General features: G+C 39.5%; 2 protein-coding genes across 2 annotated transcripts; one reads left to right on the top strand and one right to left on the bottom strand.

Moving 5' to 3' along the window:
• Positions 1-823: 823 nt before the first annotated feature.
• Positions 824-6,416, top strand: polh (polymerase (DNA directed), eta). Its single transcript, XM_086259329.1, has 10 exons — positions 824-1,145; positions 2,268-2,402; positions 2,587-2,819; positions 2,949-3,127; positions 3,208-3,311; positions 3,405-3,524; positions 3,768-3,891; positions 3,962-4,027; positions 4,163-4,335; positions 4,456-6,416. Exons 1-10 carry the CDS (start codon positions 1,009-1,011, stop codon positions 5,402-5,404), a joined length of 2,220 nt encoding a protein of 739 aa, XP_086115455.1. The 5' UTR covers positions 824-1,008; the 3' UTR covers positions 5,405-6,416.
• A 695-nt stretch (positions 6,417-7,111) lies between these two features.
• gtpbp2a (GTP binding protein 2a) lies at positions 7,112-18,380 on the bottom strand. Its single transcript, XM_086259331.1, has 12 exons — positions 18,030-18,380; positions 17,029-17,055; positions 16,500-16,684; positions 16,280-16,388; positions 15,992-16,189; positions 15,593-15,767; positions 11,046-11,265; positions 10,783-10,918; positions 10,479-10,537; positions 10,209-10,380; positions 9,868-10,032; positions 7,112-9,083 (listed from the first exon to the last, which is right to left on the bottom strand). Exons 1-12 carry the CDS (start codon positions 18,222-18,224, stop codon positions 8,922-8,924), a joined length of 1,803 nt encoding a protein of 600 aa, XP_086115457.1. The 5' UTR covers positions 18,225-18,380; the 3' UTR covers positions 7,112-8,921.
• Between the last annotated feature and the right edge of the window lie 2,379 nt (positions 18,381-20,759).

Genomic DNA, 20,759 nt, shown 5'->3' with positions numbered 1-20,759 from the left:
CTACCTGCCAGAGAGCAGCAGGTAAGCGCATAGTCCCTCCTGCTAGCCCTCAATGTCTACGTGTATTCAAAATTGAGAGGTGGGCAACGACGCCAGGGGTGAGGTGTACACCCTGATGGTAATTTGGACTCCGTATATCGTGCCCACCCCCAAGATCCTATATGTATGTGTAATGAGAGTGTGAGTAATGTGAATGTCTAAGTTGTGGGAAGTAGCATTTCAAGTGGGAGAAACGTTTTTTTACTTATCCAATTGACTTTTTCAGTCTCAGGTGACCGCTAGTTTCCCCAACCTTATAAACAGTAGATTTGCATAATGACTGACGAAACGATGTGAGGTCAGTTTCATGCTGTTTTTAATATGCTACTTCAGCTGAAACTGAAGTAGTAATTCGGATGAGTGACGAAAACGTTTCTCCCACAGAACACAATTTACTTTTTGGGATTTTCATTTGGAGTAATCAGGAAATGAAGGCAGATGATCCGATGTGATGGTCACTAAAGGGAGAAGGCGAAAAAGGAAGACTTCAGCTTTTAAAATATTTCAGAATGACACTATTAATATATGGCATTTTCCATATTTTGCAAGTGTCACTAACTATCACCAAATGCCCTTCCACCCTTAATATATTATGGATGCCCTTGTATACAGCCCCACAGTGTTTCTTGTAACTTATACATTGTGTATATAGTGTTTTTATATTGTTGTTTTGAATCTGGTCACTTTCTTGCACCTTTGTGGTCTTGGTAGCTAATTTCGATGTGCAGGCAACTGTAGAATGACATAAGTTCTGGTTTTCTTCAGTGATGACGATATTACCAAGGGACTTCTTCGTCGACTGTTGATGACGTATTTATGTACCCCTCGAAATGCAAAGCGATCGATGTGTATTTTGGCGGTCCGTTCAAGTCCACCGAACTTTCAGTTCTGATGACAGCTGTGAATTAACAGCCCCGCCAAGAAGCGGACACATATCTTAGCACCACCGACAGATTTTCATCGTTAATAATGGAGTACGGGAAGGAGAGGGTGGTGGCGTTGGTAGACATGGACTGCTTTTACGTGCAGGTGGAGCAGAGGCTGAATCCAGCTCTGAGGAATACTCCCTGTGTGGTGGCCCAGTACAAGACGTGGAAAGGAGGCAGGTGAGTTTCTGACACAGAGATACCGTTTTTGTGATCGACGCAATTGAAACACCTAGCCGTGACACAAAACCTGGGTCTGTGGGTGACTTAGGTTCCTAAAGCTAAAGTTACGAAAGTTTTCTTTTTCTGGTGTGCCTTACGTACATCCTGTTCGTATTCGTGTAAATCGAGTTAAAAGGTTGATGAAAAAGCCAAAGGTTGCTCTAGTGGACTGATATCTGGTGACTGTGGAGGTCATTCGAGTGCAGTGAACTCACTGGCATGTTCAAGGAACCAGTTTGAGATGATTTGAGGTTTGTGACGTGGTGTGTTATCCTGCTGGAAGCACCCATCAGAACATGGTTATACTGTAGTCATAAAGGGATGGACATGGTAGGCCGTGCTGTTTAAACGATGCTCAGTTTGTACTAAGGGGCACAAACTCTGCTAAAAAAACCACAACATTACACCACCACCACCAACCTGAATCACATCAGACCAGGCAACACTGTCCTATTAGTCATTTCTTGTCTAATTTTGGTGAGCCCATGTGAACTGTAGCTTTAGTTTCCTGTTTTTTAGCTGACAGAAGTGGCACCTGCTGTGGTCTTACGTGGCTGTAGCCCATCTGCTTCAAGGTTCATCGTTTTTTGTGTTTAAAAATTTTGTTTTTTTTGCATAACTTAGTTGAGTGGTTATTTGAATTTGAGTTCCTGTTGCCTTCCTATCAGCGTGAAGCCATTTTCTTTGACCTCTTAGTTGCACAAGGCACTTTCACCCAGAAAACTGCAGCTTTATTTTCTCTTTTTTCAGACCATTCTCTGTAAACCATATAGTTGGTGTTAGGGGAGAAAATGCCAGTAGAGCAGCAGATTTTGAAATAATGAAATACTCTGTAAAACAGAATGTTGACTAGATTACAGAGAATTTAAACATTCCCCTCTCTCTTTGTAACCCACTGGTGAATTCGTTCCCACGACTGCGTGTGTTCAGTTGCATTGACCATTTGAATTGATGTCTCTGTGTTGGCAACTCACCCGCCCTCATGTCCCACAAATAACCGCTTAGACATCCTTCTAAAATGTTTTCACACTTTATGATTTTTTTTTTTGTGATCTTTGACTAAATGTTATTGTTTCTTAGTATTATAGCTGTGAGCTACGAGGCCAGGGCTCATGGTGTCACCAGGAACATGTGGGTGGATGATGCAAAAAAACTGTGCCCAGACCTCCAGGTGGCACGAGTGCGTGAGTCTCATGGCAAGGCTGACTTGACAAAGTAAGTGCTGCTGCTGATGTACATCCCCAGAGACTTCCTCTTTTTAATTGGATCAACATTAAATCTTTGGATCAACACTCGATCAACATTGTCTTTAATTAAATTTACGATTATTTTTTGAATTGTCTTAAATCCTTATGGCCAAAGCTGTACTGCAAATATCTTCTTTCTGTCCCCTTTGTAGTTACAGAGAGGCGAGTGTGGAGGTGATTGAGGTCATGTCTCGCTTTGCTGTGATTGAGAGAGCTAGCATTGATGAGGCCTACATGGATTTGACTGCTGCTGTCCAGCAGCGACTGAAAAATATGACTGACAAACAAATCGAAACTTCACTCTTGAGAACTACCTACATCCAGGGGTACCCACAAAGTTCACCTGCAGCTGAAGACTCTGCAGAGGACACTGTGTTGGATAAAGGTAGGCTGTAAGCTAACTTCAGTTACCCAATGAGTTGTTTCTGCAGTTGACACAGAAAGCTGTCGAAGAATAACAGCTAAAAAACTCTGGCAGGCTTTATCCTCCTAACAACATCATGTTTGTGCTCAGAGGAACAGCGATCCAGAGGTCTCCAGCAGTGGCTGGAATCTTTAACGTTCCCGTCAGTGGGTGAGCAGAACTCTGCAGAACTGCAGCTAACTGTTGGAGCACTGATTGTTGAGGAAATGAGAGCAGCTGTGGAGAAACACACAGGTTTCAGTTGTTCTGCAGGAATATCACACAATAAGGTAGGATAAACTCCTATTTAATAGTCTCAGACCGGTAACTGTGTTTGCAGAGATAATCATTTACCGCTCACCTTTCCAAGGTATTGGCTAAACTAGCCTGTGGTCTGAACAAGCCCAACAGACAAACTGTTCTTCCTCTGGACTCTGTGACAGAACTTTTCAGCAGTCTCCCCATTGGCAAGATGTAAGTTTAGTTATGTCATCGCTTACATTGACAGAGTGGCAGCAAAAACTTAAAATTAAACCCTGTCCTCTTGTATTATTTATTTCCCTGCAGCCGTAACCTGGGGGGTAAGCTGGGAACTTCAATCACAGAAACTCTGGGAATAGAGAACATGGGCGATCTCACTCGCTTCTCTAAGGCTCAGTTGGAGCAGCACTTTGGAGAAAAAACAGGGTGAGAGAGCCAGAAATGCCTTCAAACACTATCATTTTGATAATGGTGACATAACTTGCTTAAGAAAGTAATCACATGGTGTTATTAAAATAATAACAAGTAGTTTTGCACTTTTAAACTTCCTTAAACATTTCTGAACTTCTGTACTTGAACTTCTGCTTCAGAAAAGAAACTTTGTAATTTTGGAAACCCTTCTGCACTACAGGGACGTTAAACTTTATCCTGCTTCCTTGTTTAATGTAGTCAGTGGCTGTACGACTTGTGCCGGGGGATTGATTTTGAAGCTGTGAAACCAAGACAGCTTCCAAAGTCCATTGGCTGCAGTAAAAACTTTCCTGGGAAGACATCGCTGGCTACTAAAGAGCAGGTAGAGCCAATGTTTCTGTGCTCTTTCAGTGTGTTCCACAAGCATTTTTAAAGTATTTGTATTTGTGCAGGTACAGTACTGGCTTCATCAACTGGCTCTTGAGTTAGAGGAGAGGCTGACCAAGGACAGAGAAGTGGTAAGACACAATACTTGGTTGTGTAATTTAGTTCTTTTCCCTCATTAAACCATATTTTTTTCAGTTGGGTTTCACATTAGTGCCAAATCCCGTAAATGCAACTATTTTCAGCTCAGTTCCTTTAATTTCTTATAGAACGGTCGTGTGGCTAAAATGCTGACAGTTGGTGTACGTCAGCTTGGCGACAAGAGGATGAGCAGCTTCTCTAGATGTTGTGCTTTAGTGCGCTACGAGGCGACCAAAATATCCAGCGACACCTTTGCCATTATCAAGAGTCTGAACACAGCAGGAAACCATCAGGCTGCATGGTAATTAGAACAGGATACTGCAGAGGGTTTAAAGTAATTTGCCAAAGGGATGTTCTGTGATTTTTATTTATTTATTTTTTTAAATTTTTTAATTTAAACTGTCTTCCATCATGTCCCCAGGACTCCACCCCTCAGCATGTTATACCTCTCAGCTAGTAAATTCAGCGATGTTTCATCAGCGGGGGGGATCGCTGGCTTTCTTTCCAGTGATAGCACTTCAACGCAGCCACCCCGTGAACCAAAAAATGTCTCCCCGTGTAAACAAACCGGCTCCATCCAGTCCTTTTTTCAAAAGGCAGTTGAGAAACAAAAACAGAAGGTTAGAAAGGAGGATGATGATGATGATGATGATGAAGAGGATTCTGGTACACACAGCAATGAAGGTCTCCCAGCTTCCTCGTTTCACAATACTTCTGTTTCTGTTAGTCAGTTGAAGTCAGACGCTGTCTGTCCTGCTTCCTCTTTTACACCTGTTTCTCAGTCCAAAATTGGTTCATCCAGCCCCCACCCAGGCATTTCCTCTTTCTTTCACAAGAAGACCATTGAAAAAAGCCTCCAGGTTTCAGGGTCAGCACTGAACAAGCCTGAAAACGGACAAATGCCAGGTCCCGTTGATGAGGAAGACACCAAAGACATTGTTGTTGTGGCATCAGGCTTGGAGTCAAAACTTAGCTCAGAGAATGCATCTCATGAGTCGGCAAGTGAGGAGTTAAGGAATGAACTGGACATTAATGTGGAGTCAAATCACCCTCCTCCCACTGTGGCCAGTGAAGATCTGATGAGCTGTGAACGCTGTGGTCAGGAGGTGTTAGCGTGGGAAATGCCAGAACACAATGACTATCATTTTGCTCTGGACCTCCAGCAGTCCTTCTCTTCAGGCACATCAACCATCACTTCCTCTTCTTCTTCCGGTACCGCTATGAATCCTCTCAGAGCAGCAGCAGCAGACACAGCCCACTCCTCTCGGGGCAAGACTAAAACAAGAGGCCAGTCGGGACCAGCACCAAAAAGACCCCGCTCCCAAAGTGCAAGCACGGGCACTCTGGATTCATTCTTCAAGAAAAACTGAAGATCTAATGCAGAACCGCAGTTTTAAATTAAACTCAAACGTAGTTCTGATTATGTACATTTTAAAAAATGTTTGTTTACAAAGCCATATCCTAAACAGTACATTAAGACTTTTCTGCTTTCAATGTTGAAGTTGGGTGATGATAACAATGTGTATAAAAAAAAATCAAAAAATCTTATTTATTTGATTTATTTAATTTACTTTTTAATGATAAATAAAAAGACAATATTATTAAGAGACATTTTTTTTAAAGCAGAGTGTATTAAAGATTCGTTTTACTCATCCTAGTAACATGCAGTATGCTGTAGTACTTTGACTTATCAGCAGATGACACTAGTTAGTTGAATGTAGAGCAGAAATCCTCACTCGATCAACAGTATGAAGTGTTCTAGTAAGAAAGAGAGAGGGGCACATGATTGTGATTTGTAAGACAAGAAGGTAGTATTTGAAATACTCTTGGTGTCAATGAGTTTTCCAAACACAACTAAGTACATTTACATAGAAGACTCAGATTCACATAGGAAACCACACACCCTTGTGAGCAAGCCTTTTAGGTTTCTATAAGAACAAATGTGACAAAAGTAGCCCTGAACTTGTCATCCTTTATCACAAGGATATTGCTAACTTCACAAATGTAAATTTATATTGCCATGGCCGAGCTCACAGCCTACATCATGGACTGGTACAAGATGAGCTGATAACTCATAAAATAATGTAGCGGAGGGCAGATTGAAATGTTATAAAAGATCAATCAGGTCAATAATGTAGCAGCTCCTCTGGCTCAAAATCCATTACAATTCACAGGTTATTGCCTGTGAAATGACACATCTGACCCGGAGCAGAATTTGGTTGAAGATCTATTAGATGATTATTGTGTCTGAGTTATTGTAAAATCTGAACAATAGCCTCAGAGGAAGGATTATTGTTCAGTATGGACAGATGCCTGACTGTGACATAAGCTCATTGGCCCTTCAGCTGGATGAGCTAATAAGTATCAGCTGGATTAATTGAATTAAAGCAAAGGGTGTGTGTGATTTTGGTGTCACTGTAAAAAACAAAACAAAAAACCCCCAATAAACAAATATTTCCATAATAACTTTTAATGATATTATAATTCAAGCAATGTTTAAGGCTTTGGCTCACAATGGAGGCCATTTCCACTCGTTAAGTCTAATCAACCCAAATCAGGTGAGTAATATAAAGTGTTATAAAAAAAAAAAAGTAAAAACATAAATACACTAAGTGTGTGGTAGTTCATGGTTCTGTGTGTCTGTGGTTGTCCAGGTAGGGAGCTGACGTATAACGTCAGAGGGCCTGTCAGTTGCCAAATTACAGTTTTTGTATTATTGTATTAGAATTTTTTTTCCTGTTGCAGCTTTAATGGCATAAATTACAGACAACCCAATGGCTTGTTCAACCTTTGACATGATTGCCACTCCAAAGAGTGCAATTGCAGCATAAATAGATGAGTCATCCTCTTCATGTTTTCTACAGTGGTGAACTTATTGTCCTGTAGAGCCATTGACAGACCTGAATGGCTAAATTATGCTTGCACTTTCTTGCATCAGCTGGAGAGCAGGATAGGAGGAGCCAAACCAGGGAAAAAAAACTATTGTGAAGGAAGTCATGATCTATTCACATAGGATATATCGTTTAAAACACTGCAATGTCACATTTTACTTTGAAAAAACACTGTTAAACAGCTGCTAAAGTGACAATAAAACTTTTATTCATGTACATCATAATACACGAATTGGATCTGTACATAAATATTGCATTTCACCCAGAAAATGATCAAAATACACGTTGAATTAAAAGGAAAACTGACTTCAAAGGATTTCAAAAGAGTGAAAATAAGCTGGTGTTAAGAAGAAGACTGAAAAATCTTTGAATGAATTGTAAAATCCAGAACTACTACAAATCTATAAAAATCTTCCGAGATGCGGTAAAACAAATTTTAACACCTGAACTCTTTATAAATGCTATAAAATATTTTGGTTGAAATGCATTCTTAGCTTACCTGTCTTTGCTTGCACACACACACACACACACACTGTGCATCAATGATGTCGGTGCAAAAAAACAATACAAACTTTGAATGCGCGTATAAGTCACGTCAACATGCAATAGAAAGACAGATGGTGAGGCCAACAGCAGGCGTGAACAGAGCAGTAATTAACGTTCACTTATTACATTTTTTTCCTCTAAATATCAAAAGTTTTCCAATAGCACCAACTTCATTTTTTTTACTAAGTTATAAAACAATGGGCTGTAATGGAAGGCTTCTTGAATAGGAGTTCCATTAGGCACTATGCTAAACCCCTTCGAGTTTGTGACATCAGTAATTTAAGTGAAGAGTACATCAAGTACCTTTAACATAATTGCTCTTAAATAAAGCTGCATCAGTAGGCAGTTCCACATACTAATGTGTAATCACACGCATCGCTTTGGGAGAATCTGGAGTATCTGTTTTTCATCAGTTCTCCTTTCGACCCAAATTAGCAACAACGTCCCACTGGAGTCGTTCTGTGAAAGTGGAATGCTGTCTAATACAATATCTACACTGACCTGAGTAACTAAAGCACTTGAAAGACAGGCAGCAAGATCATTATCATCTTACCGCCCTATTGTGAGGCAGTACTTGTGAATTAAAGAAAAAATAGTTCTCACTGATAAATGTGACAGTTAAAAAGTGATTGCCAATGTGAGTTATCCTGGCAGACTGACATACAAACTGGGCCATGTTCTAGCTTTTCATACCACACAATGCTCTCCGTTATCTTCATAAAAGTGATGAAACAACAAAGCTCAACGCAAGATAATGAAGCTTCTGACCTGCTCACACAGCAGTTACTATGACAAGGAGATGATTTAAGAGCATATAAAAGTTTGTAATTGTCAGTCAGGCACTTTGCACAGACACTGCGCTGTGAGGCGGTGACACTTGCGCCTTGTGTTACACTGGTGTGAAATCATTCCATACCTGCAACTGTTGAGTTTATAAAAACAGTTACCTGGCACGGGTATATCATCGCTGGCGTTTATACCTCAGTGCAAATACGCATGTGAGCATATTGTTGAAGTATGTATTAACAGTGCATTTAGGTGTAAACTGTGTGAGCAGCACCTCGTTGTAAAGGCCAGAATGCAGTTTTCAAAGTTTCCAAAGCGAACTTTGGTAGATGATGCTTGGTCATTGTGTTGTAGATATGGATGAAAGGTTTCTCATCAGTACCAAGAAAAGCAACACTTTTTAAGCCTCAACAACACAAAGCAGATGGAAAATATCAGCAGGTACTGAAAAGGCTCTAAGGAACAAAATGTAAGAAGGTGACAAAGCTTTGGAACATGGTGAGACAACAGAATCGCGCAAAAAGGCTTTTACTGTGAAGGGAACTTGGCAGCGTGGCCTTTGGAGAAAGCAGGAGGTGGTTTTTAAAGCACTCTGTTTTGAGGTGGGACGGTGTTTGGTTCTGTGGTTGCCTGAAGAATGTTAGGGCTCATCCTCATCTCGTCTTTAGGATGGCTGGTACTCGACGATGGGAAGCAGCTTGGTGACGTGCCCGATACCTTTGGTTACCCCCTCTCTGAAGAGAATCTTTGCTCCCACCTTCAGATATTCTGGATGCTTGATGAACTTGAAGAGAACCACCGCTTTCTCTCCCGTCCTCAGCTCCTCCTGTTGTACAGTGGTGTAGCACGAGAACAGGAATCAAACAAAGGCAGGATTATTAATGAGATAGGTGATCTGGGCCAAATACAGCAGCAGAGGCTTTAGTGGCACTAAATTAGAAATTAACCTGTGGGCTGTTCTTTTAAATGAAAGATGAGTGTTTCTGTGTATATATAATTGCACTTTTAAACTTGCAGATTTAATTTTAAAATCAATCAGTGGAATAGTGACACCAAGATTAAGATTAAAGGGCACACACTCAACAAACAAATAAAATAGCTCTGTAGTGCCAATAGAGTCCTTAAAAAAATCCCAGAAAGGATTTGTTATAATTCTGGATTGTATCAAAATTCTTGGTTTCTCTTGTTTTGAATCACTGCTGTATCATTTCAGAGCAGACACTAAACAGAATAGTTTTTTGGATTCCTGGTTTGAAAGACTGATAATGTGAGAAAACCAAGATACACCTACCCAGAGCCTTTCACATCTTTAAGTACTCTTGTAGCTGGCAATAGATTGCTTGTAGCTAGCAGAAGGAAGTACTTCTGTTGTAAAAGAGAGGAGCAACTGTGCTCACCATGAAAGAAATGGATTATGTTCTACACGACAAATCTGAACACCCATCTGAGGATTTAACTCCATTGGTCACCAGCCATTACACACTGTTAATAAACCACGTAGCCTGTGACAAACATGGATTTATTGATGAGTGTGTCTCCTGCCTTGAAAACACCATTTTTTCACTTTCTCTGTGTTAATGAGAGCATTTTAGCTCAGCGGATGGACCAACCTTGCCATACACTGCTTCCACTGTTGCAGTTTGTCTCACATTGCCAATGTGCACAGTAACCTGGAAGCCCTTGTGGAAGGTCTTGGCATGGAAAAGCAGGACAATCTCAGCCTCAAACATCCAGCAGATGGTAGGATCCATCTCTGGGCTCACCATCACCATGCCCTGTAAGTGGAAAACATATGGATGGTGTACATACATAGTTCAGATTTGTATGAAAATAATGATTTCAAATTCCAAGTTTCTTTTACTGCAATTTACATTAACCAATAGATAGATATATTATACTTTTAATGTGATTAACTAATAAAACACTAATTTAGACAAGCTCTGAGTCTGACCTTGCGCAATAATGAGCGGTCAAAGTTGCCCAGAGCAAGTGTAGCAGCCTGGCCCGCCCTGAGCACCCTGCATGCCGAGCGGTTCCTTTGGATGCTGCCTACGGTCAACTGGTGGAACTGACCCGAGTCTGTGGGCCCTACTACAAGATGATCCCCTTCACGGCAAATACCACTGTAAGACCAGAGAGAATAGCGAGTCAGAGGGATTTCTGGGTTAAAAACAAAGAACCCACTTAACCTGTAATGAAACAATAATTTCAACATACTGACCTGTATAGAGTACCTCCAACCACTGTCCCCACCTCTGGAACTGTGTAGATCTCATCCACCTGCAATGATGCACATGGCTGTCATTCAGATCAAAATAATCTGTGTATTTACACTGTGCATTTGGAAGACAGTAGCTCACAGCCAGAAGATCATTTTGCACGGACAGACAAACTTTATTTCATTTTAATGTTGTGGAGTCTGTAACTTACAATATAAAGCGCCTTAAGGCGACAGTTGCTGGAAACTAACGCTCTATAAATAAAATCGAATTGAATTGAACTGAATTGAATTATTTCAGACTGACCTGAAACTCTGTTAGCTGCTGCATTAGTTCCTCCTGCTCCTTGCTGTTGCTCAGAGGAGGGATGATGTTAAAGAAAACTTTAAGCAAATCTAGACTCTCTCCAGAAACACTGGACAAGGTGAAGATTGGCGTGATGCTGAGAGAGAGTTTCAGGAAAAAATAAAAATGATTACTTTCCAGTTTTTGTTTACAGTATTTATTATAGAAGGAGTGCAAACTTTACTGCATGTTATTAAATGGAAAACTGCACTTGTGTGTCATACCTTGGTGACTGTGCAAACTGCTGTGCTGCTGTGACAGCATCATCTGTACTGCTTACAACCATGGGCACCTTGTTGCAGCCTGGTTGCTTCAAGACACGCTCCAACTGCCGCACTGTGCGCTCAACAGTGGCCCGTGTGCAGAGGTCCACTTTACTGATAACAATGAAGATGGGAACCTTCAGTGCCATGGCAAGGCCAAGATGCTCCCGTGTGGTACCAGCTGGAAAAGAATGAGAAGGAGAGGAAGAAAGAAAGAGGATTTACCTGGGATTTTGCATTGCTTATATCTTGCCTACTACTTGTTCACCAAAAATAGCTTTCACAAGCAAGCAGACAAAGGCAATGTTTATTTAATGTCATGTTTTCAGAAGGGATGAAGTCTTCCTAAACACACGTAAATACTATTGCCTAAGCTAAATCCAACCTATAAACCTCCAACTGTTGACTCGGTAATCCAAATAAGACTTTGCAAGAAATTTAAAAAGATACGCCAATTCAAACAGGGGATTTATTCTTTGTACAAACACAACAGCTGCCCTCTGAGTCTCAAACACCTATTGCTTAGCATAAGAGTGCTTATCTACAAACCCAGACTTAATGCAAATCAAAGACTATATACACGAAGGGTTATATAGCACATACCACAATAAAAGACTTTTATGTCATTAGAGAAACAGTTTGAGGATAGGACTGATTCAAAGTATTCAAACATATACTGTAACTATGTCTCTGATGTTTCCACGAGTGCCAAATAGTAGCTCTTCTAAACAAAGTGACTTCTCATGTTCTCTTAATTTTGGTCTCAAGAAGATTCACATTTCAGAAAAACACAAACTGAGTTTTGAAAAAAAAATTGAGGTGAGGTAAATGTGTCACAGTGCAGTAAAAAGTAAAGCATAACTAAATGATGCAAAAAGATTACTCGCCCTTTGGCTTCTTAGCTTAAAAGTTACAACCCAAGAGAAGCCCTATGCATTACACGGATCCATTACGCTGTTTCATAATTAAAGCTGTAGTTCTTGGGTTGCAGACGGCATGTCCCTTCCTATCTACATTCTTGACCCCATTTTCCCTGCACGTCCTATTTTAGAACAGACACCCACATAAACACAGTAACGCCTACGCTGCATTAATAAGGGTTATTTAAGTATAAACAAATATACACTTAGGAACTTAATTTATCCATGCCCTTTTTATGAAAAAAATGCATTGTACTTTAATGTGTTTTTAATTATTTTGCTAAAAATCAGAAATAAATGTATTATCCTGTTGTTACAAATTATTTAAATTACCTTTATTTTTACTGAGTGTAGTTATTCGTTTGATGCTGACAGTGTTATTAGTTATTTACTCAAAGATAGACAAACCATTGCAGAACAGTGTAAATAAACAAGGAGTACAGATAGGACTTTCTGAAGCATTTAATTATACTCTGACTGTGCCCAATAAACCCTTTAGTATTTTTTAATATTTAATAATCAGTTATGTTTTTGCGTTAGCACTAAAACTAACTGCTTATGAAATTGCAGTATTTCAATTTAATACTGTTTAGAAATAAACAGCCTCGGAAAATAACACAGACTTATTTTGGCATGGAATCAGTCAACTCATATAATCAAAATAAGCTTAAATAGCAGTTCAACCCTGGAAGAAAACACAAATCCCATCAGGGTTGTGTCAGGAAAGGAATCCAACATAAAAACACTGCCAAATCAAACAGGCAGAGCTAACTGCTGTGGCAACCCCTTGTGAATAATAAGAGCAGCTAAAAATATATATTTTTTTAATTGGCTCTGTAATGTCATGGTTTTCATATCGGCCTAAAAGTGAAAGATCTCTTGTTCGCTCCCAGGAAGTGACACAAAGCCCTTTGGGGCTGTGTCGGGAAATCTGGGATAAAATCTACCAAATGAAAAACGCGAAACAACCCCTTGTGAGTAAGGGAGAAGCCAAAAGTACAGCCATGCATTAACAGCAGATGCATATAGCTCATCCAATAACTCCAACCGGATGTGAGCTACAGCACTTAATGACTAACATCTCAAAGGCTCAGGTTTCCTATACAGGCTTTAGTGCCACTTGCGAAACGTAAACAAAACTACAGCTTTCTTAATAATAATATATTACTTTGGTGTATTGCATAGAGGACTGTTTCCAGATGGTCTCTTGCCTTGAGCAAAGGGTTCTTATCTGTGTTCACTGATACACACTGAAATGCTGTGTGTCACAATGGGTGAATGGTCTAAGGGTGTGCCACCTGGTATTGTTGGTGTAAATCCCAAACGGCTTTGTAGTGCAACACTTATTCATATTTATATTTTCAGCTCTAACAGCAAACATAATCAAACAGTATGTTTTCAAATGTAAAACAGAAAGCTGTTTAGGCTGACCAACGAGTCTCGGAGGCTCAGGTTTCCAAGTAGGTCCTTCCTGGATACAAGCTTCCTGCACTCAATGTCAGCTAATGCTATCATGAAAATGTTGGGGTTGAGCACATTATACAATAACACATTACCTATAAATAGAACAAGATGTGAAACATAATACTGAAGTAAGGTTTAGTGATTTCATTTTTACAGAAGAATAAAAATACAGGAAGAACTTGGGTAAAGCTGGACTGTGAAGATCCGATTTGCATCACAACAATATGCAAATCAGCATGTTTCTTTTGCCTCTGGAAGAGTGTAGCACCTGATCAACTTATCTGAATTCTCTTCTTATCTTTGGTTATATGGTAAAAACACATGTCAAGCCTTAACCCCACTGAAAAGGCCAAATGCTTGCAAGATTTGAGAAAACCTCTTGTGACTGTCAAGTGCAATGCTGAAATACACACTAGCTTTGCAAGAGCGCAGCACTATCCCCAGTGGGTCAAAGTACTCTGCCCTGAAATTATGATATCTGAGATATTTTGGGACTTACACTGCCAAGCAAAGATGAAGGTTGGTTTATTGCATAACCTCAGCTATCACATGTCAGCAAAGTGCCAAGCCATAACTGTGCACTACAGTGTGGGGGTATGGTGTACACAAACATGGGCTATCTCTCAACCAGAACAGCAAACTGCATTACTATCTTGCACAACAACAGTTACATTTGAATAGAACTTGGAGAAAATTTAATCGTTCACTTAACCTTGGAGATCCTTAAAAAAGACATCCACCTTGGTCCCTAATGGACATAAATGTCCATTCCCCAAAAAGTGCAATAAAAATCTTATGTATTAATATTTTTTTCCACTTTAAATTGGTCAGTCTTTTAAAACTACTTCTCCCTGAAATATTCATATAAAGTTTTAATTATATTTTCGTTGTTTTAACCCTTTAAATCCCAGTTGTATTACACGAGCGCCCTGTTTTTTTTTAGCCCAAAAAACAAAAAAACTAAATATTTTCCAAAAAAAACATTTGAAGTAATATTTGATTGTTATTATAATTAGGCCTTTAGATGGTCCAAAGATTGGCACCAAAATTCATTTTGACCTGCCATTATTTTTTTTGCAGGAGCACATTAAAAAAAAAAATGCATCCACCTTTAAGCCTATGTCCATTCCCCAAAATGTGCAATAAAAATATTAAATATTAATTTTTTTTTCACTTTAAATTGGTCAGTCTTTTAAAACTACTTCTCCTTGAAATATTCATGTCAAGTTTTAATTACATTTCGCGGATTTTAACCCTTTATATCCCGGTTTCGTCACATGAGCGCACTGCTTTTTTTGCCCCAAAAAACATAAAACTTGAATATTTTCCAAAAAAAACATTTGAGGTAATATTCAATTGTTATTATAATTAGGCCTTTAGATGGACTAAAGATTGGCACCAACATTCATTTCGATCGCCTTTTATTTTTTTTTTCAGGACCAGAAAATGGTCTCCAGGCGGCAAATGCTCCTCCTCTAGGCCGAAATAAGTGCATCTTGCCGGGGTAAGTCGCGACGATTACCGGGGCACGATCACCGGGGACCCCTTTTTCCAGCACACACGCCCGATACCACGTGACAACAAATACGTCATTTCCTGTTGACTAAAAAAAAAAATGCACCCTCTCATGGTCCTAGGGACCAAAAAATGGTCCCGCCCGATCAGCGGGCGAAGCCGCTGCTGCACGCCGGAGATGAGGCTTCATTTCCGGCAGGTCTGTCCAAGCAGCCCGCTGTTTTCCAGCAGAGGTCAAATGTGAAGCAAGGGCGCCACCCGGTGGACAAATAAAAAAATTACAACTCTAAGGCCTGTAGTCCAAAACGAAACCTAAGCTGGAAACCTGACGACCCCTTTGACCGTAATTTTTCTGGCGTGAAAAATAGCGTTTATAATGGGTTTCAATGTGGACATTTTTGTCCAAAGGGACTAAGGTGGATGCATTTCTGTAGCTTAGCCATTTTAGGCTAATTCAATGAATTTACACCACAATTATAAAATATAATTAAAAAGAAAATTCTTTGACAAATTTGGCTATATTCCACTCAACACAGTGAAAATGGTTTAAAATTAAAAATGCAAAAGACAATAAATGTCCCTAAGGACCTCTGAGGGATTAATACTCACCAATTCCAGTATTTGCACTGACCACAAGCATTGCAAAATCTGGACAATAACTGGTGAGGCCAAAGATGGTGGTTTTCAAGTACTTGTGGTGACCCGCCAGATCAATGAATGTGATCATTTTAGAGGCACTCTCACAAATCTCCTCTGCTGTCCGAGACTCGCTGTAATTCACAACCTAAAAAAAGAAAACAAACAAACAAAATTAGCTATCAGTTACTAACATTTCATGCAGATGGAGTAGTTTAATATATATCAGAATAGGAATCTGTAGTAAAACATCCAAAATTGTAAAAATTATGATATAATGGATGTATTTACTTTTTGCTACTTATCACAACTGATGTAAAAGTACATAAATAAGGTGTAATATATATTATTTTATAGAGGACGTTTTCTCACCTCTCCTTTGCTGTTAAAGCCAAGAATCTCAAAGCTAATGCTCGAAGTACGTCCAGTCTGAATCTCATGTAGATGTCTGAAAAGGTTGAGCCTCGCTCTTCCCCGTCCATTGTCCAGCTCACCTTGTGTCAAAACACCCAAAAGAGTGGACTTGCCCGAGTCCACATTGCCCAGTACGGCTACTCGTAGGTCTAAGAACTAAGGAGAAAAACACAACACCAAAATGACTTAAAAATGCCCAAGAATTTAAACATCCAGAGATATCCATGTGCAGGTAGCCACACTAACCTGCTGGTCATCTGGCACTTTGCGAATGAGAACTTCAGCAATCTTACGAGGCACATCAGAGTCACAGTCCACCTCTCGCTCTCTTAAAATTGTGATGTCCGCTCCAACTCTGTCACGAAAAACAAACGTAAGTACAGTTCTTTGTGTTTTGGTAGATGAGGTAAACTACAACAGCAGAATAACTATCAGTCAGTAAACGGAATAAAAATACTGGACTTACTTCTCTGCAAGCCGATGGAGCGTTTTTAGTGAAGCCCTCATTTCCTCCTCTGATAGTCCCACCAGCATGCCATTGTCCTCGACACCTATTTGATAGACAGCTTCACCTCGGCCCTCCTGCAGTCGCCATTTCATTTGTGTTGCTAAGTGCTCAAAGCGGTATTGTGTGGGGTTCACTAGCTTGAGCTATTCAAGAAAAGAAATTACTAATTAGTACTCAACACTATTTTGGACATAAACAAATGATTACTGTAGGACCAAGGCAATAAAAAAGCTCTATATTGACAAGAAGCGGCTGTCCTGATACTACAAATGCTCTAGTAACTAGAGATTAACTTAATCCACAGTGGTGTTATATTTCAATGGAAAGACTGCCCCTATATATTCACACATACTGCATACTGATAAATTTCCAATAACATCCACATCACAAGAATTGATCCATATATAAATCAGTTTTATGGTGTTATGTAAAGCATTTTAGCTCTGTGAACAAAACAAAGATTTTGCGTCACAGCTAATTTGCTTACCTTGTACTCTATATTTCCCTCTTCAGCCTAAGAGACAGGGAGTAAAACAAAGAGAGACAGAAAAGAAACAACAGCTGTAAAACTGTAAGGAAGACAACAGACTATTGATTTGTTTAAAGAGAAAAAGAAAAGCAGTTTGACTGAATGTGCAGTCAGTGTTCTCTATGAATAGGCAGTCACTGAGAGCTATACAAACAGGCTAACCGCTTGCTTAGCCTTACACAGCGACTTAATATGTTATTACACATTACATACACATGCTTAAAAGTCAAAATCAATACATTTAAGGTAAACCAAGTCGCGAAAATATCTGTCATGTAATCACTTATGACAGGGGACCTAGTTATATTCAGTGATCAGCTGACAGCAATTTTATACTGGGCAGCTTATGATCAGTAAAGGTTAAAGAACAGTTTAGGATTAAGTGTCACGTTTAAAAAACGCAGCTGGTGGGTAATGACAACACACGGAGGTCACTGTACAATAAATAAATAAATAAATACATGTAAAAAAAAAAAAGTTTTGTGTAGTAACACAGTCCTTGGCTGAGTGAATGTCAGACACTCACAGTATCACTATCTAGAGGTCGGCTGGCTGAGCTATGCACCCGCCCCCTATTTACAAACACAGCTGATCTTCTTTTGCTAGCTAGCAAAATACTTGCATTTTTTTAATCAAAAAACTTTCAATTAACATACGTTAGGCCTATTTCTGCAAAACTACTGTAAATAGAAAGTCGTAAGCCAACAGCAAACGCAAAACTTCTACGCTTGAAATGGTACCATTCATTTTCTTTGTACCGACTAGCTACGTGTCACTGCAGGTTCAAAGACAAGTCAATAGTGGGGAAGCTAACCCTCAAAACAGGAAATACAATGACAAACCTACGAGTAGCGTTACAACAGACAAAAATCCATTTGCTTACTCTTAGTGACAGGCTTTCCAGTGCCCGGGAAATATTAACTCGAAATAGCTAATTGTGCGCGTATTTTTAGCCTTACCTCTGGAGGTAGATACGGGGTGTTATTGCTTGGTTTGAAGTTGCGGGATAATCGAGCTTTTGCTTTCTTGTTCTTTGCAGAGGATTTTTTGGGGGCTACCCCATAGCCATTCGCAGGCTTGCCGCTGGACACACCACCAGATCCAGAGCTGTGTCCGTTTCCTGAGCCAAATAACTCCGATACCCGCGCATCCATCGGCTACTTTGGGACCTAACTTGTTAGCTTACAACTACTTAGAAAGATTCTGACGCTATATAAATAATATATACCTCGGGCCAGGCATTGGGGTGGTTGTAATTACCCCGATAATGGCAGTGTGCAGCCCCCAAAATAAAAAATAAAGCAATACCCTCCCCCCAAACTCCGCGAACTGAACAATAACAGCACCGGCCGAGACTACGGCTTTGAGTTTACAGTATGCCTACGTCACAGCCAAATGCCAATGGTGCGTTTGTTTTAAATAACTGCGTAGCGCGAGGGAGAGGTTCATTTTGTTTTCCTATTTACTCATATTGCATGTCAGTTTAAACCCCACCCGCCTACATCTAGATGTAAACATACTCGGTTTTCAGTGGTTTGCATCAGATGAAGGAAATAAGTGCGTAATGTCCAGCTTGTTTACAAAGTTGATGACATCTAAAATATGTCACCAGTTTAATTATAAGGAATGTGACCTGCATGCCAACGCCCTTGAGGCTTTATTACCTCAGGTTTTGTATCTGTATGGTATTTCTGGGAAGATTCAACTTCATTATTTCAGCTGCTAAGAAAGACTTATAATTACTAACAATTATCATCTAGCCAGGTAAACTGAAAGTGGTTTGTTGAATTGATATCCAGCAAGCAGCGAAAAGAAACTGAGGGAATTGTAAAATGGTGTGATTTCTTGACCATAAGTTAGACAAGATGTGTTGAAAATACAGCTCTTATATATAAAATCTTCGGGATCCCGAGAACACAGTGGGTGAAAGGACAACATTGAACTTTTCAAATAGATTACTATTTGAAAAATTAAACTTGATTGGGCATTGTTATATTTGCAATCGAACTATATTTCAACCAGAACCTCATGACCGTCAAGCACATTTACCTTCAACGTTGTAAGGTATTTACATTTAGGTATTTATTTATGTATTTACATATTAAATTAGTGATTTTGTCATCTTGTACTGCTAAGATTAAGGGATTTATTTCTTTACACGTCACGTCATATACGCAAGGTTTTTCAATTCAAGTCTGGATATAAGCTGTTTCACAGACAGTTAAAATCAATGTAAAATCGGGTACCCAATTTTACACAATATTTAGTAATTTTGTTTGACCTATATTTTTTGCAGCCGCTTTAGCGACACCCAAAGGAAGTGATGTGTAAGCTAAACATTTTACAAACTCGATATGAATCACAATGCTGTGCAAAAGTCTTGTCACCCTTTGTTTCTTTATATTTTGCTAGTAAAGTGGGAACTAGGTGCAGGCTTTTATTGAAATGTGTGCAAACATAAATGCAAACAGAGTTTGCAAGGTAAAAAAACAAACTTTATAAGTCTAACCAGCTTGAAAGTCATTATTTGTATGGCCGCTTTATTCTTCAGCATGATGATGAGCTCTGTCTTAGGAAGGTTTCTTGCAGTTTCTTTAAGTAGTCTTCTGAAATAGTTCCCCAGGACATTATAAGCTCTTCTTTTGGTTGTTGGCTGCCTTTCATTCTCTTCGCTATCAAAATGATCCCACACTGCTTCAGTAGGTCAATCCATGACTGATACGCTGATGTGTTTGTATCCAGGCATTTTCAGTGTGTTTTGGATCGTTGCCAAAATTAAGCAATTGCAAATCCCACACTACAGAAATGGCATTGCATGGTGGATCTGATAGTACTTTTCTACAATCATACTTGCAACAATTTTAAGAAGACACTAACACAACTGCTGCTGTGTTTCACAGAGGGCTGTAGGCACTCACTGTTGTACGTCTAACCTGACCTCCCTTTTACATATTGATGATGATCTTGTGTAATATGGCATACTTCAGCGTTTTCTAACTGTTTCCCTTTCTTAAGCATGCAAGCATGCTTCCCTTTTAAGCAGCCACACTTCCACTGAGATAATTGATGATTAAGCTTCAGTGAACAGTAGATGGATCAACTGAAGGCCCAGATATACATCTAAGCTCCCGTGTCAAGTCTCTGGTGGATCTTTTTCTGTTTATTAAGAGCATGATTTTCATTTGCTATAGACAGGTTTGTAGGCTGCTTCTTGTTTTGTCCCCCACTTGTCCAATTTCAAATGTTTTAATGGACACACTGCACACTTTGCCGAGATACAGCAAGATTTTAGCTAATAGCGCCTTTGGAATTGCCTTATTGGTGCAAAAATACTATTTTATACCTGTCAAACTGTGTTATCTTGTGCATTATTCTGGAATTCAGTTAAAGACATGGGAACAATAGATGTGTTTTGGCAACAGGCAGCTAAAAGGATACAATTTAAAATAGATTATTTGCGAAGTTGTCTGTTATGTGTAGACTCAACACTGGTTGATTCTATGAGTTAAGTAAACATGTTTTGCTTCAGTGATTCATAGGTCGGTCAGTGAAAGTAGTCAGGTGCAAAGAGTGGACAGAAAATGAGTCAGCAGCCAGTGTTCAAAGAAAACCTTTGAAAGGCCTACAAAGAAAACTAAAGAACTAGTCCTCAAGACAACTTAAAAAATTACAACAAAGTCTGGCTTCTT

This window comes from Aulonocara sp. 'chitande type north' Nkhata Bay, linkage group LG13 (assembly GCF_057382095.1).
Source record: "Aulonocara sp. 'chitande type north' Nkhata Bay isolate Kocher_YH1m ecotype deep benthic linkage group LG13, A_spYH_male_GT1.1, whole genome shotgun sequence".
Classification (NCBI taxonomy): domain Eukaryota; kingdom Metazoa; phylum Chordata; class Actinopteri; order Cichliformes; family Cichlidae; genus Aulonocara; species Aulonocara sp. 'chitande type north' Nkhata Bay.
The sequence above is the reverse complement of the archived record's forward strand: the minus strand, read 5'-3'. Positions and strand labels throughout refer to the sequence as shown.